This window comes from Thermobia domestica, chromosome 16 (assembly GCF_964235325.1).
Source record: "Thermobia domestica chromosome 16, izTheDome1.hap1.1, whole genome shotgun sequence".
Classification (NCBI taxonomy): Eukaryota; Metazoa; Arthropoda; class Insecta; order Zygentoma; family Lepismatidae; genus Thermobia; species Thermobia domestica.
In genome coordinates this window covers 129649886-129667293 of record NC_137469.1, presented here as the reverse complement: position 1 = coordinate 129667293, position 17408 = coordinate 129649886, and the positions used below count along the sequence as shown (strand labels likewise).

Sequence of the window (17408 nt, the reverse complement as noted above, 5' to 3'; positions counted from 1 at the left end):
CTTTCACTTAAATGACATAATTAACATTTAATACTAATTCCTAATGTTTTTTCTTCAGTTCGCGACTTGTATTATATGAAGAAAAAGATTTGATTTAAATCAAAAAAATCGATTTAAATCAAAAAAATCAACAAAAATGATTTTTTTTTTTAAAAAAATCATGATTTTTTTCCACCCTGGTTCTCACTCAACCCATAGGGGTACCATCATATTTTGCTACAGAACGTCTATTAGATACTATATTAATGCACATATATTCGTTTTGTGAAATTTCTCCTCCTCATAGTAGAAACCCAAAAGTCCATATCCATAAGAATCTCTATGACGTCATCAAAAATACAATTCTTAAAATCTCGGTTACTTTTCTAGATATTGAAATGCAGTTTTCAGTACTCGACACAGCTGAGTGCATTGTTTAAGGTGCCCGAAAGAAATTAATAAATGGAATATTTTTTTAATAGAAACTATAGTGGGGTTCTTACTTAACCCATACGAGTACCATCATATTTTACTGCAAAACGTGTATTAGATTGTATATTAATGTATATATATTGGTTTTGTGAAATTTCTCCTTATAGTAGAAACCGAAAAGTCCATATTTATAAGAATCTCTATATTTATGACGTCATCAAAAATACAATTCTTAAAATCTCGCTTACTTTTTTCCATATTGGCATTCAGTTTTCACTATTCGACACAGCTGAGTGCATTGTTTTAGGTACCCGAAATAAATTGGTAAACGAAGTAATCTTTTAATAAAAACTAGTGGGGGGTTCTCACTTAACCTATAGGAGTACCATAATATTTTACTACAGAACGTCTATTAGATTGTATATTAATGCACATATATTAGTTTTGTGTAATTTCTCCTCCTCATAGTAGAAACCCAAAAGTCCATATCCTTAAGAATCTCTATATTTATGTCATCAAAAATACAGTTCTTGAAATCTGGGTTACTTTGTTAGATATTGGCATGAGTTTTCGGTATTCGACCCAGCTGAGGGTAGTGGTTAAGCTAACTGAAAAAAATGAAGTAGATGTGGGGTTTTCATAAACCCCATGGTACCCCTTAACCCCATTAGTATGTGTTTTTATTGATAATGAATATTCATGAAATTATTGTTAGGCCATACAAATTAGTTTTTCAAAACTGCACTTTTAAGCACGTGAACCACACTAGTGTATGGTGCCGTTTTTTTATTTCCCCATATTTCGGTAACAGTTACGTGTACTGACTTGGGATATTCGGTAAACACATCTTTGTAATGGTCTTTAAAAGTGTGTTATGACGTGTTTTGTCAATGTTAAGAAATGGATTGTTTGCGACCCCATAGTACCCCCATTGCCCCGCAGCTGTGTATGTTTGTTTTGGATTTAAGCGTCTTTTGAGATTGTTATTAGGAATGAGTACCGGTAATTAGTTTTTCGAAATCGTTCCAACTAATACGCAAACCCCACACATCTGTGGTATCACTTTTTATTTCCCCCTTATTTCGGTAACCAAGAGGTGTAGCGAGATGTGGTTTTCTATTATCTAGTATTTGTAACCTTCTTTGAAACATTTCGTAGACATATGCTTCAAAAAATTAAAAAATTCATAACTTAGGTACCCCAAGGTACCTCCGAAACCCATTGGTACCAAATTTTGCATAATAATACATTTTCAATTGTTCTTAAGCCTCAATAAGTACCTTTTCGTAATTCATCGTCGTTCTACCCGAAACCCAAAAGTGCATACCCGACGCTAGAGTTAATTAGTGACATTCTGTGAATTAAGACAAGAGAAATACTTTCGTTGAGTTGTGGGTTCGAATCTTGGTAATGTCCCAGATAAGGAAGTCACGAATTTAAGACTAACATTGAACCCATAAAGTTAGGCACTGCACTGCGCTGAGCGAGGTAATACATGAAATATATTGTTTACCTAACATGCGAATAAACGTTTCAAAATATATATTTTGTGACTCACCCGATAAAAAGAAATCAATGATACATGTCATTTAATGGCAACTAACTTTTATACCATCTGATCTTAAATAAACCAAAACTTATTTCATACTTACTGAGATTTTATTTTAGCAAGCACCAAAGAAAAACTTCACTACTTCAAAATATTTATTAATTATTATAATTCAGCTTTGGCCCTAGTAAAGTTTACGAACGCGAGAACCGGGGAAATACGCAAGTGGAGTATTCGGAAGTTTCACATGTGATGCAAATTCCTTTGCAGTCAAACACTGTGTTGCGCGTAGATGATTATTATTGTGTATTAAAAACGTTGTTGATAGAGAGTTTTGCCTCAGCGTACGGTGCACTTCGTAACACTAGCAAATCTTGAATACAAATAGAACCCTAAACACTACATCATAAAAATCGTAGTGGAATGCAGTTTTGTATTATTTAACTACTTTGTGGGTTGTTATTTTGAGAATTTGTACATTTTAGAAATGTTTGTTGTTCCTTAAGATAAAAGTCGAGAATATTCTTTACTTAATTAACTAGATGTTGCCATTTTGAATCCTTCCCGGTAAATGAATGTCACTACGTAGCGTCTTCCTGCCTTGAGCAAAGGATGGATTGTTTCTGCTAAAGTTCGTTCTATTGGAATTTAAATATTCTTCTGGTTAATAATGCTACCGTTAACAGACTGAAAATATAATATTATCACTTATTCACGTGATAAACTTCGAAATATCTCAGAATCAAACACTAATTGTTTTTCTAAAACAAGAAAATTAAATGCAAGCTTGATTACAGCAGTTGGTATATTTCATAGGTGGGTGAATGGGAATTCGTCGTTGACGCAAAACTTTATCGAACTTGCAGTAAAACTAGGAATTCTCTGAAGAATGAGCCCACCTAAAAATAGTACAAAAACGAGAAATAAAATTGCATGCACACTGAAATTGAAATCCATTGTGCAAAATGTCTTTTCATAACTCATTCCTTCATATGTGGTTACAAAACAGCACGAATGCTGTATAACAGAGCCAGGCTGTTCGAATCTAGTGTACCGTGCAACAGCTGGGGTGTGCATCCGTACTGGGCACTAATTTCTCTCTAGGTAGTCGAATAAATGAATTTTTTGCGCACTTAGGTGCAAATAACCTTACATGAAGAAGCTTGATCGTTTTAATAATCAAGGGTAAAGTAAGTAATATTTGCCTTCAAGCTTCAGGTTGCATGGTAGTGTAGCGGTAACGTAATGGAGTAACGATTAATAAAGGTGTCTAGCATGGGTTCAAATCTTTTTCATGCCAAACTTGCATTTTTTACAAAGTGATAGTGAAGAATCGATTTCTCATATTATACGTGCAATGCTTAAGAATGTGGAAGCAAACACCTTTATCATGATAGAGACGATTTACGAATGTTGGTTGGGAAAGGGCAAGGGATTTACCAGGACATTCAAAACACTTCATTGATCTGCAGTAAACACTTTTTGTATTACCGTTCTCAGAAAGAAATATTACAGCATTTCTTTAACAAAGTTTGGGTAAAGCAATCCGTGGTGTAGTGGTAAAGTATCAGACTTCCAAGCAGAAAATGTGGGTTTGATTCCCCACCAGCTAGTGTAACTTTTTCGTATAAAATAATGGCTGCAAACAGAGATTTATCTTCTGTTGGAGAACTTACAAAGCATCACTGGCGAGAATTCGAATAAACAGTGTGTGCGTTCTTTATCATACACTGTAATGATAAGTATGTTTCATATTTATATTCGTCCATCTCTCTCTCTCTCTCTCTCTCTCTCTTTCTTGTCGTTTCCCTATTCTGACGTTGCATCTTTCACTTCTCCCCCCTCTCTCTCACGTACACACGCATTTCATCTGCGTGTGCGTGTTTCAAAGTTAAAACGGAGCAAGAGAACGATAGACGTGGTCTGGAGAATGTAATTAACTGGCAACTTCAGCGTCGAGTTTTCCGTTCTCTGGGGATAACATCTCCAGTCGTGGTCATCTCTGAAAGAAATACTGTTTAAACGCAAGAGAATAAGCAAAACATCTTTTTTATCATCTGGGTTACCGAGTCTCAGTAAAATTACCGGGTCACTATGGGTTTGAATCCTCAATCAAGTGGTGGTCCATAAGCTAACCAACATCATCCGACTGACACTATGATCCGTTTGAGTTCTAGCGTGTTCATTCTCTCTGTGCAAATTACAACGTTATATTCGCAAGAGATGAAAGTGATGCTGGATGGTCCGTACGGATAAATCTTCGGAAAAGACTAGAAAATGGCAACCTCTTTGGTTATTTGAAAACAAAATTTTATTTATACTAGTTCGACACAAATTTGTTTCCATCTTATAATTCAATGTGATTTATTCATGTTGAAATTTGAAACATGCAAGGTCTGCTACATCTATAAGGAACATCCAATTTTCCATTTGAACATTTGTAACTTTTCATTATGATACGGTTTGGACTTTTAACATAGGATATTTCTGATAAAAATTTACCAGTAAAATAGCACTCATTCACTTTTATCTTTCTTTCTTCCTTCCTTTTTTCTTTTTTTTTTCACTTTGCATTAGTAGTCTGGAATTGAAGATATGACCTATGCTACCTAGGGTTTATTAGAACGTAGTTTGCATCAGTACGTCCAATGAACACTACTGAATTTACAACCGAACCACGCAGAAACAAAGCATTTGTGTTAAACTGTTGACATTATCTTAGATGTGTCCCGTTAGATCTACAGTTCTACTGGAAATTGAGTATGCTATCCTTTTTGAAAGTGACTTAATGAATGTTTCAAGCATCCTCTATATATTCTAACAGTCCTAAAAAAAACACACACACAAAAGCAAACGTTATTTCTATGTAACTGTTGGATTTCTGGTAACGGAACTTTATAATGTTAGGTTGTTTTCTTGCTAAGTTTAAATTCCACATTTTTATCTGTTCTCCCTTTTCTTTTTCTTCTTCTCTCGCCTTGTCTCTCTCTCTCTGCCTCATTTCTGAACCACTGTGTAATAGACATTCATTGGTTTCAATTTTTCATTGTGTGTGTTACAGTTTCTCCCTAAATTAACTTATGAATCTTGTTTCGTCTCGGTTTTGTTATTTCATTTTATCGATACTAATACATGTGTAGTTTGAAATTAGAATTGCGTTCATGTTGTTAGCTAATTTTAGTATGGGAGAGAAGAAAGGAGGAGAGGGAGAGAGTCTCTCTACCAGACACGATTATGGGATAAGAAGGTGTATATTGGGTGGCCTAGCTGCACGGCGTTAGGTGTCGCAATTTTTTTGATGCGGAGTGTACAATCAGTGCCTCGGAAATAATTTTCACATATTCCAAAGGAATAGTTGTTTCGGGTATTTCTGTTGTGCAATATACAAATATTGATCCAAACCATTGAAATATATTAAATACCTCTGCAAGAACAATTTGTTGCACTTTCGCCTAATTCCTGTTCCAAATTTGTAAGACATCAGCAGAGATATTTTATCGACTTTTTTTGCCGTAAAAAAAACACCCACATGAGTACCTAATACACCCAGAATATGGTAACGAGTATTTCCGAATCTCCTAGTATCTAAATTACATTCTTTGAAATCTATGTATAATCCAAGATCTCTAACTCTGTACAAATATGAAAGAAAACATAAAATACACTTTGATTTGGTAGACGTTTTTATATGTGATCTAAGTTTCCGTTTATTGGAACAATCCGTGTGTATACTTAATTAGTAATCACGGTGTTAATATGTCATTCGAGTAATGTGCTGTAGCAATGATAAATTCAGAATGTGTCTCCCTGAAATTGAAAGTGATCCTGAGAAATCACTGGTAATCCTGATTAGGTCGTATCGGGAAAGGAATCGTCTTTGGGATGGAATTAATTGTGGTACGGAATGAAACTTCTATGGCGGTTTTGGGAGCAGTTTGGCTAACAGCTATTGTATAAACGACCAAAACTTACGTTTGACTCAAACAAATATTTATTAAACAGAAATAAACTATTATTGTTCATTTATAAGATAGTTAACCTGACCATTTCGATCGTTAAAAAAATTGTGTGAATAGACCTTTATATATGTTAAACAAATTTATTTTGAGAATATCATTAAGTAGTAATGAAATAGTTCTTTAAACTTTTTGTTTACTTTAATTTTAAAAAGAAATGGGTATTTTCGTTAGGATATGTTCCGATAGGACAGTTCAGTGTTAAGATTTGGTGATATTGATATTGGTGATTTAAATATCGAAAGACATTATTACATCGCAAAACAAAAATATTGTGACAACGGATACAGTTTTGTGAAATAGTTTAGTAAAGTATATCATATACCTACGCTTGTAATATACTTGTTCGTTCGTTAAAAGATGGGTATGTTCTGTACTGTAAAAACATTAAGTGGGTATATGCCCCATTACATCCAATACAAAAGCTCTCTAGATGTAATTTGGTTCGGGTGAGCGCCTTCTGTGCGAAGGATCCGTTCATTTCTGGTAAGCACTCATGTTGTTAAGATCCAACATTAACAAGTAAATACATATTTAACATAACATTGGTACTAGAATGGACGCTGTACATCAATACAATCATGAAATACCAAAGTTACTACAAAAACTATCCGGTGACAATTAAATACTGGATAACTAAAATTACCATAAAAGAGTGAGACCTGGAAACAAACATATAGGAAAGAGGACAATGTAAATTTAGTTTGAAATTGCTAGCGTTGATGTACCAGGCTATCACAGTAAGTATCGCTGTTCAGAGAACTCTGGAGACGTAACCATTTGACGGAATGCAACCAAACCTGGCAGAAGTACATTTCGGAACGTGCAGAAGCGATTGGTGTCGAAAACAAAATTAGTTCCAGTTTCAACCACCAGAGGTAGTTGTGGTGATGTACAACTAAGTGCAGCGTGGAAGAAAAACGACACTAGTGATGCTAAATGATAAGAAAGGTGTAATTACACTTCTTGTGGATCTCATGGCATTGATTACGTATGCTATTAATACCCCATGGTCAGTAGCGGATTTACGGACGAGGGAACTTTCGAAGTGAATCGTCCCTTTAAAATTCTTAGATATCTTACAAAAGCGAAGTTAAATGTTAGTCTTTCGTGTGCTCCCTAAAATGCAAGCTCTATCCAAAATTCCAGGAAAAATTAATGTCAAATCTCGACTCCAGAGACTATTATGTTTCTGTTCAGTATTAAATACGGTGAGTGTATAATGCTCCGTATTGCAATATTATTTTCTTAGAACACTTGTTCATATATATATACCGTAAAATTTACCCTGCATTAGCATAATCCAGATGTTATTGTATCAATCTCTTACAATGATGTTGAAGTTTTTTGGTGCAGTCCTCCATTTTCCAGCATCCTGAAAACCACGAAGAACTGAAATTGCAGTCCAGTCAAACGTCGTCATCTCGACTTGCGGAATCGAGAAATTTTATGTTAGGTCGGTTCGTGACAAAACGTGTAAGATCACACTAAACAAAATGTTTGCAATGCCATGTAAAAATGCTGGGAAACACATGACATATGAATTTATTAACCCAGATAGGACGAAAATATTTTTTAAGTCCTTTTTTGTTAATAACTGTTTTATTTTATCGATTTAGCATAAATAAGTACATTCCTGAATGAATTTTTAACTAACTTGGTTGGAGATGTGTGATAACAGGTGTCCTCTATATAGGACGCCAGGCTCATATACAGCCACGCTACGTATGTACTGACACTTATACTAGATTTCTTCCGTATATAGGAATACGATGTCGCCAGGCTTACTAAACATAAATAATTTGTATTCTACATCAATAACATATTTTTAATCTTATCTTTAATAATAGTCTAACTATTCATAGGAAAATAGTTAAAGCACATGAAAAAACATGTATACATAGCATTTTTATTTGAATTTCACTTTTTGTCTGTCTTGTTCTGTGGTTAACTACAATTTTGTTGCAATATCACAGAAATCCTAATAAAAACATTAAATGAGTTCTGGCTAATTATATTTCAAAGGAATAACTACAGATTTGGTTACTTATATTTCATAATAAGAATCACAAACTATGTTTTGTTCCTTTTCTCATAGTATTCTGCTTTTGGTTTTGCATGATACTAAAGGTTACATTTTGTAAGGAGTCATACATCACACTTCACACAGCGAATTGTTGCCTTCTTGTGACAAAGACCACACCTTGTCTAATTTTTTACTTCTTGATCTAGTACCTAGTGATCTTTATGATCACAACGGATTGCTTCATCAAGATCTTTTCAAGGTTTGGATTTTGGTTCACAGATATTTTATTTTCCACAAACAATTTTTCGCCAAAAAGCGAGTTCATCAAGCTTCCCGTGATCAAAAGTGTCAGAAATTCTACACACATGCCTCAATCAAATGGCACAATAATCTGAAATACCACTTTTTACCTCTAATTGATATCCTATATAGCGCAATATTTTGATCAGAAAGATCTCCGCCTCCCATACTTTTCTTATATACATTAAGTAAATGTGGTTGTTCGCCGCAAATACGTTTCTTCTTCTGTGAAAATCTGTACGGTACGCAGAGAATCCACTGGCAGGAAGTTTGTCGCCATTGTCACCACGTGCGCTAATTGTTGACTTCCCGGCAAATTGCCAATATCTTTCGCTTCTTCATCTCTGGAAATCTTCGTTTGTGGCGTCATCACGTGCATTAGTAGAAGGGAGCAGTGTTGTGTCAACGGCATCAACATTAGATATCAAACCATTCTCCTAATTTAGGATATCTAAGACATCGTTATGCGTCAGGCCTTTTAAAAAATATTACGAGCTGTATAGAAAAAAACTAATACCTCAGGCATCCCTATTAGCGTGGCGAACTATACATAGGACACTGCTATGTTCGACGTTCTTATTCAATAGCGATTATTCATAAAACATTCAGAACAACTTTCCAAATAAATCTAAGCAATTTTTAGCTAATTTCCGTACATTAGTTTACAAATAAATAACTAATCAGTACATTATTTTACCTTCCTAGTTTCAAACTGCAGGAATCCGTAAGAGTTGTTTGAGAACTACATAAAAAGCAGTGTCCTGTAACTTTACCTGAAGCACGAAAAGTGCGCCCAATGTTACAGCACAGAGAATGTGGACTACTCGAAAACTGAACAGGCCTGCAATTTATTATCAACCAATAACCAACTGTACAGACCATTTTGTGGTACCCTACGTAGTGTCCTACATATAGGACGCCAGCCTTGTCTGCGTTAACAAAGTCGGTAATAATAATAACAAAAGAATTACATACAAAGAGTGCTTTTACGAAAAACAATATATTATCCATTCCATCACAAACATGTAGCAGAACGAAGAATTATTTTACAAAATTTCGTACAGTAATACTTCAATATTCAAATGAACTTTCAAATTTGCATATTTTACATTTCAATAAATGAATTTTGCAAAATTTAATTATGCTTATGGTAAGAGAGTTCATAGTTGAAGTTTCAGGTAAGTATTAATAATTCCTAATAGTATTAATATTGTTTTGTTAGGTTAGGTTACAGTTTGTAATGGTAGTTCCAGAGGATTCCAGGTAAGTAAGGTTTATTTTCAAAAGGTAAGTATTTAGTAGGGATCCAGATAAGTAAATCCCAATAGCTATGTAGCCATGACGTTTCCCAATAGATATACATATCTTGGAAAACATATGTGTATTCAATTGTTTGAGAAATTGCTGTAGCCATTGTTATTTGTCTTTGATCAGGTACGTTGTAGAGCTAGCTTTTTATTTATTAGTTTTATATAATAATTAGTCTAATGTAGCAGATGCAGCAGAAAACATCAACGTGGACAGAATAATCACCGTAGGTATTGCGTTAATTCTTCTTCCCCATATCGAAATGACATTTCATTAACGTCAATTATTTATAATTATGAACGTTTACATCACCTTATTGTTATATATTTTCATTTATTCTCCTCATTATTTTACTATCTTCTCTGTAAGTATCTTCATTTTATTTTCACCTACATTATTTTCTTTACAGGGAACCGAAATCATCAATTACCTACAAATCACTTGCACGAATTAATGACATCTTTTACATTTGAATGAAGATGTTGCTGCGTAGCTCTACATAAATACCGTACAACATAAATATACTATCCTTGAGGTGTTAGAAACGAGTAGAATATATAGGGCCAAACAATTAATACATATACAAATATATCACTTTATTATGTTAATGTACTTCTATCGGAATTAGTTGTTAAATTAGTTCATGTGAAGTCAGTTTAATTGTTATTTAGTAAAACCGTCAAACCGTTGTTTCCAAACCGTTAGTTACTTAAATTTTGTCATAATATTTCAGGAAGGAATATTCTTAGGAGGAACAGGAACTTTTTGGAATATTAGTTTCCCGAGCATATAACTTTTAGCTCGTAACCATGATCATTATATTTTCGGCCTTAAACAAACAAATTTATTTTACAATAATTGCAATGTTACCTGTAGCAATTTTCTTTCGCAGAAACGAATATGGCTGATCATTTTCCAGATGTATAGGGAAATAAACAAAATTCTGCAAAACTTTCTTAACTTGCGTATAAGTTTTCCTTTTTTTATACATTCAGCTATATATTCTGTTTTTAAAAACAGACAACCACTAATTTAATAAATTTTTGTTCTATTGATCTCTGTTTTAATCTCCGGGTGCTACAAACCACAAAACTCACCGCCCGCATCTTCTAAATGTATAACATTAAACACAATTAAATTTCTTAACTGGACTTTTCACAAATGAAAGTAAACAAAAATATAACTATAAAACACGAATTAAAATATATGTAATGCACGCTATAGATTGAGAATACCGGGGCATTACAAGTGTGGTATGGAAGTCAAATGATATTATTGATATTCAATGAAAGAAGGCCGTAATTATGCCCCCGTGCGACGCGTGGCATTGATTTGCCCTCTTATTAATAATCCTGTACTGTTGTGATGTGTTATGAACGATGACGATTATGTGGGGTCCTGCCCAAAGTCAAGTCTTTGACGTGAAGTTCCCTGAGCATGGAAAATGAATGGTGACTAGAACCGTATGAGATGATGGCGATCTATTAATAGACCTACATTGTAACATGGGATACAACTCACGTGTTTTATCACCGGAAATCAAACCCAGGACTCTTTGAACACAAGGTAAAGAGAGGAAGAGGAAAGGTGAAAACATCGGATCACCATCAATTCATTTCTGGCTTATAGTGGGCCTCAAACACGTATCACTGAAACACATGCAGGCGTGGGTAAGCGACTGGAGAGATAATTGCAGTCTTTCTTATCATTTAGCATCACTGCTGCACTTACATTGCGTTGTACAGCGACACAATTACCTCTGGTAGAGAAGATAGGAACTGATATTTTTTCTACGCCAATCGCTTCTCCCAAATATGCTCCAACCAAATTTGGTTGCATTCTGTTGAGTGATTACGTCTCCAGTTCTCTGAACAGTGATACTTATTTTATGATAACGTGGTATTTGAGGAAAGACGAAAGGCTGCAGAGAATAAGTAAATCTGTCTAGAAAATATTACAGTAGTTGTTGAAAATCTTATCGATTTTTAAGTAGAAAGTGTATATAGCATTGCTTCTCATATTTTATTGTATTTAAGGTATGCAATCTAGTAATATGGCAGAGAAAATTTTAGTGTTGGCGATTTCTGTCCTCATGCAACACTGATCATACGTTGTGAATTCGTGAGTTCATTTAAAAATAAATTTTATAAAAATGAAAAATTTACGTATGTTTAGCAAATAGAGCATGAACATAATATAGCCCTATAATATACTTGTATGTATAGTAGAAGAAAACTATAATAGGTTTTGCTTTACCAAGAAAGGAAACAACGGATGTTGGTCAGTATTTCGATATTTTGGTATGTTATCGTATTTTTCGTATTTAGGTACATCGACGTTTTCGAACGAGTTGCAGGAAAATTTCAGATACTTTAAAATAGTAGTTTTAGTAGATTTTACATCCCTAGTCTGATCACAAACAATTGTCCCCGCAAACCTAATTTCATCTGAAATGGAACTTACGGAAAGATTCTAGAACACAGGTCCCTCCTTAGAGATTTGGAGTTAGGTTGCTTTCTTTCTGTACCAAAGTTTAATATTTACTTCACTTAATATTGTCAAGCGAACGCTAGTGAATCAAGGAGCGTTAGCGCCCCGTAGAGCACGTTGTTTTCTGTCTTTATTATTGCTAATGGGAAGGGGGACCATTGTTCTGGAACCTTGCCGGAAGTTACCGACATTTTCTCCCAGTACGCTCATAAATTTGGTTAAAACGAATAATATTTTTCTTGTTGTTTTCAGATTTGTTTGTTTTCCTTTAACATTAAGTACTGAAGTTTCTGATGTCCAACGTGAACCGTCTTTAGCTAGCGAAATGTTTTTTTAGTATTTGAACTTCCCTCGTAATAAAATTGAAATGGAAACAGAACACGTTCCTATTCAAGTTGAAGTAAAAACTGAGAACGAGGCATTTGAGGAATGTAATTATAAACTATGTACTAGTTACATAAATGATGATAAAGATCCTCTTGCAGTACGTTTGGATTGTAAAGAACCAGAAAGTGCAATGGAAGGAAAAAACATCGCTTCAGAAAGTAATCAGGATGAAACAATGTCAGATTGGAAACTAAATTCGGAATCTATATGTGTGGACAAACGTTTATCAACAGCTGAAGTACTTGTAATAACCAAACGTTTTCAGAGTAACACCAAGCCGAAGTCTTCCGATTTTATACGCAATACAAAACAGTTAAGCAGTGACAACTCTGTCGGTATTGCAGGTCAAATCTGTCACAGAGAGGACGTTGAAGAAAATGGTGATCGAGAGACAGATAACAATATTCAGGCCCTCAGGTACGTTTAATTCGTTTATTTCCTCACAGTCATCTCTATATAAATATTTCTTTTTAACCCTTGCAATACTTACATGAATATTCGTTACGTATAATTTGAACAGAGTTAGTAGAGTTGCAAACATTAGAATACATAAAACAACGCAAGCTAATGCTTAGCTATGTATGAGGTAAAACAGTTCAGCAGTGAAATAAGTTTCCAAACGTAACGGCAAATCACTGTAAACTTCCTCCTTACAGCAAGCTTTGAGTGTTATAATTGAAAGCTACTGAGTAATGCCAAGAGCAATTCTACTTATAAAAACTGCTTTGAAGTAAAACGATCAATCAGTAATACTTTAAAGTTCTGTCAAATCTCAAGATTATTAAATAGGACTCTTGTGAAACACTAACTGCAATAGGAGGTATGTGTATTTTGTGGGCACATAGTTCAGTTGTATGTTTTCTATTCGTGAGAATATTACCTTTCTGGCTTATCTATAACAGTACCCTCTGACTCTAGATATTTTCGTGATACGAAATCTCATATAGTACGTCACAGAACATAATCAATTATTTCCTCGAAGGTCAAGATCTAAGTGTTTAGTTGTCCCTATAATAAATCATTTGTAACCAGATTTCGGCGTTGCCGCTCAAACTCAGATATAATTGTATTCAATTCTCAATATGGCTAACCTCATTGCGGTTAGAATAGTAGCTTCATATGGCGTTTGTTCCGTCTGGCATCCGTAGCTTTTACATTAGTATAGGCTAGTATTAGCGTGATTGAAGAACGTACATTTCTGTAGCTACCCGTACGCTTTGCCATGCTCATGTAATGTGACAAGATATTTTATTTTATAAATTAACCAAGAAAGTTCTGTCGCTTTTTGTTTAGGACCGTGTTCAATTAGCCCTCACGCCGTGAGTTGAATGCGAATGGAGTTAAGGCGTAGGTGAGTTGTTGGTGTAGTTATATCTAACACACTACCTGATTGTGGCAGTTTAGTTACACCGTGAACTTGCGTAAGGATAGAGTGAACGTTGCACTTCCACATAACGTGATAAGGGCGTGTATGATCTACGAGTTCAAACTGCGGTCAAATGCCGCTGCAGTGCGGCGAAAGATATGCCAAGCCTTTGGTGAGGGTGTCCTGAATATGCGGACAGTGCAGCGGTGGTTTAACAAGTTTAAGGACTGTGGCCAAACACTTGAAGACACACCACGTGCGAAAAAAACTAGCACACGTACAAAATGAAAAACTGCAAGCAGCGATTGAGGCGAACAATGGCCAGACATGCGAGAAACTAAGACTATAATTCCGTGTGAGTGGAAGAACTATTCAGCAGCATCTCCATCAAATTGGGAAGTGCTACAAGTTGGGTCGATGTGTCCCACTTGATTTGACTCCGTGCCAGAAGGCAACGCGAACAGACACCAATGTTTCTTTACTGTCTCGTCTGAGGAAGAAGCAGTTTCTGAACACGGTGTTGACATGTGATGAGAAGTGGGTCTTGTACGAAGCTCCACGGCGCCATTATAATTGTTTAACATCCCTTGATGCGGTTCCCAACCAGTGGAAACCAGCACTGCCCCAGAAGGTCTTTCTCTGTGTTTGGTGTACTGTTCACAGCATCGTGCACCGGGAACTGCTACCAGCTGGTCACAGCATCAGTGCAACTTTGTACTGTCAGCAGTTGAGCCGTGTTTAAGATAAACTCGAAATTCTGGAGTCAGCAGTACTGAATCGCAAAGGGTTCCTCCTGTTACAGGACAACGGTAAACCAGAGTAGATAGGTCACCCGGGATACCATTTTATCCCTTAAATGGGAAACACTATTGCCTCCGTCATACTCCCCGGACATTACACCGTCTGGGTTCCACCTGTTCAGTTTCTGGGACATTCATTTTAGGGGACCCCAGGTCAAATCCCTAGTAGATTTTCAAAATACACTTGATACGCTCTTCACTTTATGGCCCACCTACTTCTACCAAGATGGAATCAATGACCATCCACAACATTGGCAGCAGGTCGTCGATGCTGATGGGGACTATTTGATCTTTCAGGTACGTCATAGGTGACATATTGATGTTCGAAGGTGCTGGGTAAAAAAAAAAGCTACAGAACGTTGTTGGTTACCTTGATACTTTGTTAAGCTTAAAACACTAATTACTTTGATATAAATTATGTCGGGAAGTATGTAAATATTATCGAATAGACCAAAACTTGTGTATTCCCTATCCGAGGCTTTCCATTATGTTTTCTCCATAAGTGTCGTAAAGGCAATGCTCTAAATAGCAGAGGGGAAGTATGTGGTGTATACTTCCTTAAATATTTCACTTCGAGCACTGTGTAAAGGAATAGCAACACAGTTTTAAAATCGAGATCTTCCTGTTCCGAATATTTAGCTGCGTAGCTGATGGTTGTATTGTGCCATTGTTCTGGCACAGCCCTTCATGGACCGTTGCGTAGCTCTAGGGAGTCAGTTTAATACTTCTCTATATTTCCTAGCTAATTTCCTCTTATTATTTTATTATCAAATCCCTAGCTACACTGGAATGCGAGGTCAAGCAGTGCCGGGTCTGGTGGGAACAAATATAGGTATGACCATTCGTACTTAGGAGACGGCGTTTCGGCGCCCATTTAGCGTCGTGAGAACAATTGCAAAGCTACTTGAAAGAAAAAAGGATCAAACTGCAGTGTACGAAGACAGCATCAACCACGAGTGTAGCCGATCTGCTGGCAACACATCACCCCACAGGAATGAGTGCTATAATTCCAGACTTTCTAAGGGCTGCTGCGCCAGGAATTTAATTATTATTATTATTATTATTATTAATAATAATATTAGTCGTGCGTTTAATAAAGTTTCTGCGTGTTTGCTCTGCTCGGAAGTATATTATCTCACTTTATGATATAGTTAGGCAGGTCAATATTTGGTCAGTTTCTTTCTAATATATTTTATAACATGTATAAAATCTGGACAAACTCAAATTAGAATATCACACACAGGAAATTAAAAATGATAGCTTTATTACTCAGATATTATCCTGCATACATTAATAAATGTGAGGATCAATGTACTTAATAGAATGCTTTTTAAACATTTCCTTTTTAGAAGATCTTTTTGAATTGTCATTATAGACAGATGGCCCATCGAATAATAATAATAAGAAGAAGAAGAAGAAAAGGAATGCTATTTATAAAACACTATCATTAGTGCGTGACGCTAACTCCTAATAGTAAATCACGTTCATGCTCATTGCAATAATATAATGCAATAATTTAGATTTGACATTTGTATTTATGTATCCGCAAGTTCATTGGTTTGCTAACTACAAAAAAAGTGAATGCAAACCATTAGAGCTCAATTATGATTTTAACCTATAATTAATGCTTGAAATTTTCACGTAACCAGGTACCCGCCCTATGCCCGTTTTGACCTGTTTGGACCGTTTGACCGGTATGGAACGTTTGACCCGATAGACTCTACGAGTTCTTACGTAATAAGCAAAACAATTGGGTTACATGCACAGGACCGACACGGCATAGGATCGACACGGCATAGGATCGACACGGCATAGGATCGACACGGCGTAGGATCGACACGGCGTAGGATCGACACGGCATAGGATCGACACGGCACAGAACCGAAACGGCACAGGATCGACACGGCATAGGATCGACAGCAGAACTTTCATACGATCGAAATAATAAAAAATACATTATTTTATAATTACGCAATATTAAGTAACAATTATTTTCTCAAGGATATATAGGAGAGAACCGTCATACGATCGAAACGGCATAGGAACGAAACGGCGTAGGATCGACACGGCATAGGATCGACACGGCACAGGGCCGACACGGCATAGGACCGAAACGGCACAGGATCGACACGGCACAGGACCGAAACGGCATAGGATCGACACGGCACAGGATCGACACGGCACAGGATCGACACTGTAGGGTGGTCAACACTTTCTGAAAATATCAATATCGCATATCCCTCACCTTGAATTTGTGGATATAAAAAATTGTAAGGATAAATAACTCTAAATGGTCTATTTTTTAAAAAATTATGTATATATATATATATATATATATATATATATATATATATATATATATATACAAATTGTATAAAAATATTGTGCGTAATATATCCATGCCGTAATAAATACACCTTTAATTTTGTGATATTAAAAAAAATACGCTAAATAACTCCAATAGTTGATTCGAGGTTTTCAATACCGAATAAATAATATTATTTGTCTGATATTTTTATAATGCTGTAATTTTTTATGTATACTAAGTTGAAGTATGTACATGTAACTGCAATTTTAAAACTGTAGGCTTAGAATTTGCGTTTGGATTTTTTTTTTTTTAAGCGAAGCAATGCACCTATGTTAAGTTGCCTCCTTTCAAATTTCGAATTGAAATCGGAAGCCAATCGTTTGTTTTTCGTTTGTTATTAACTTTTTTGAAGAAAAATAGTAAAAATCGTATCTTTCTTAAAACATA

General features: G+C 35.4%; 1 protein-coding gene across 2 annotated transcripts in view; it reads left to right on the top strand.

The window, feature by feature from the left end:
• LOC145673412 (uncharacterized) overlaps nt 1-17408 on the top strand; it is a 94389-nt gene that overhangs the window by 18910 nt on the left and 58071 nt on the right. For both annotated transcript variants that reach the window (XM_081743098.1, XM_081743097.1), the window contains exon 2: nt 12353-12904. Coding sequence is in view for 1 of the 2 variants with exons in the window: in XM_081743097.1 (XP_081599223.1) it covers nt 12468-12904 (437 nt within the window). In the remaining variant the exon portion in view is untranslated. The remainder of the gene's footprint in view (nt 1-12352; nt 12905-17408) is intronic.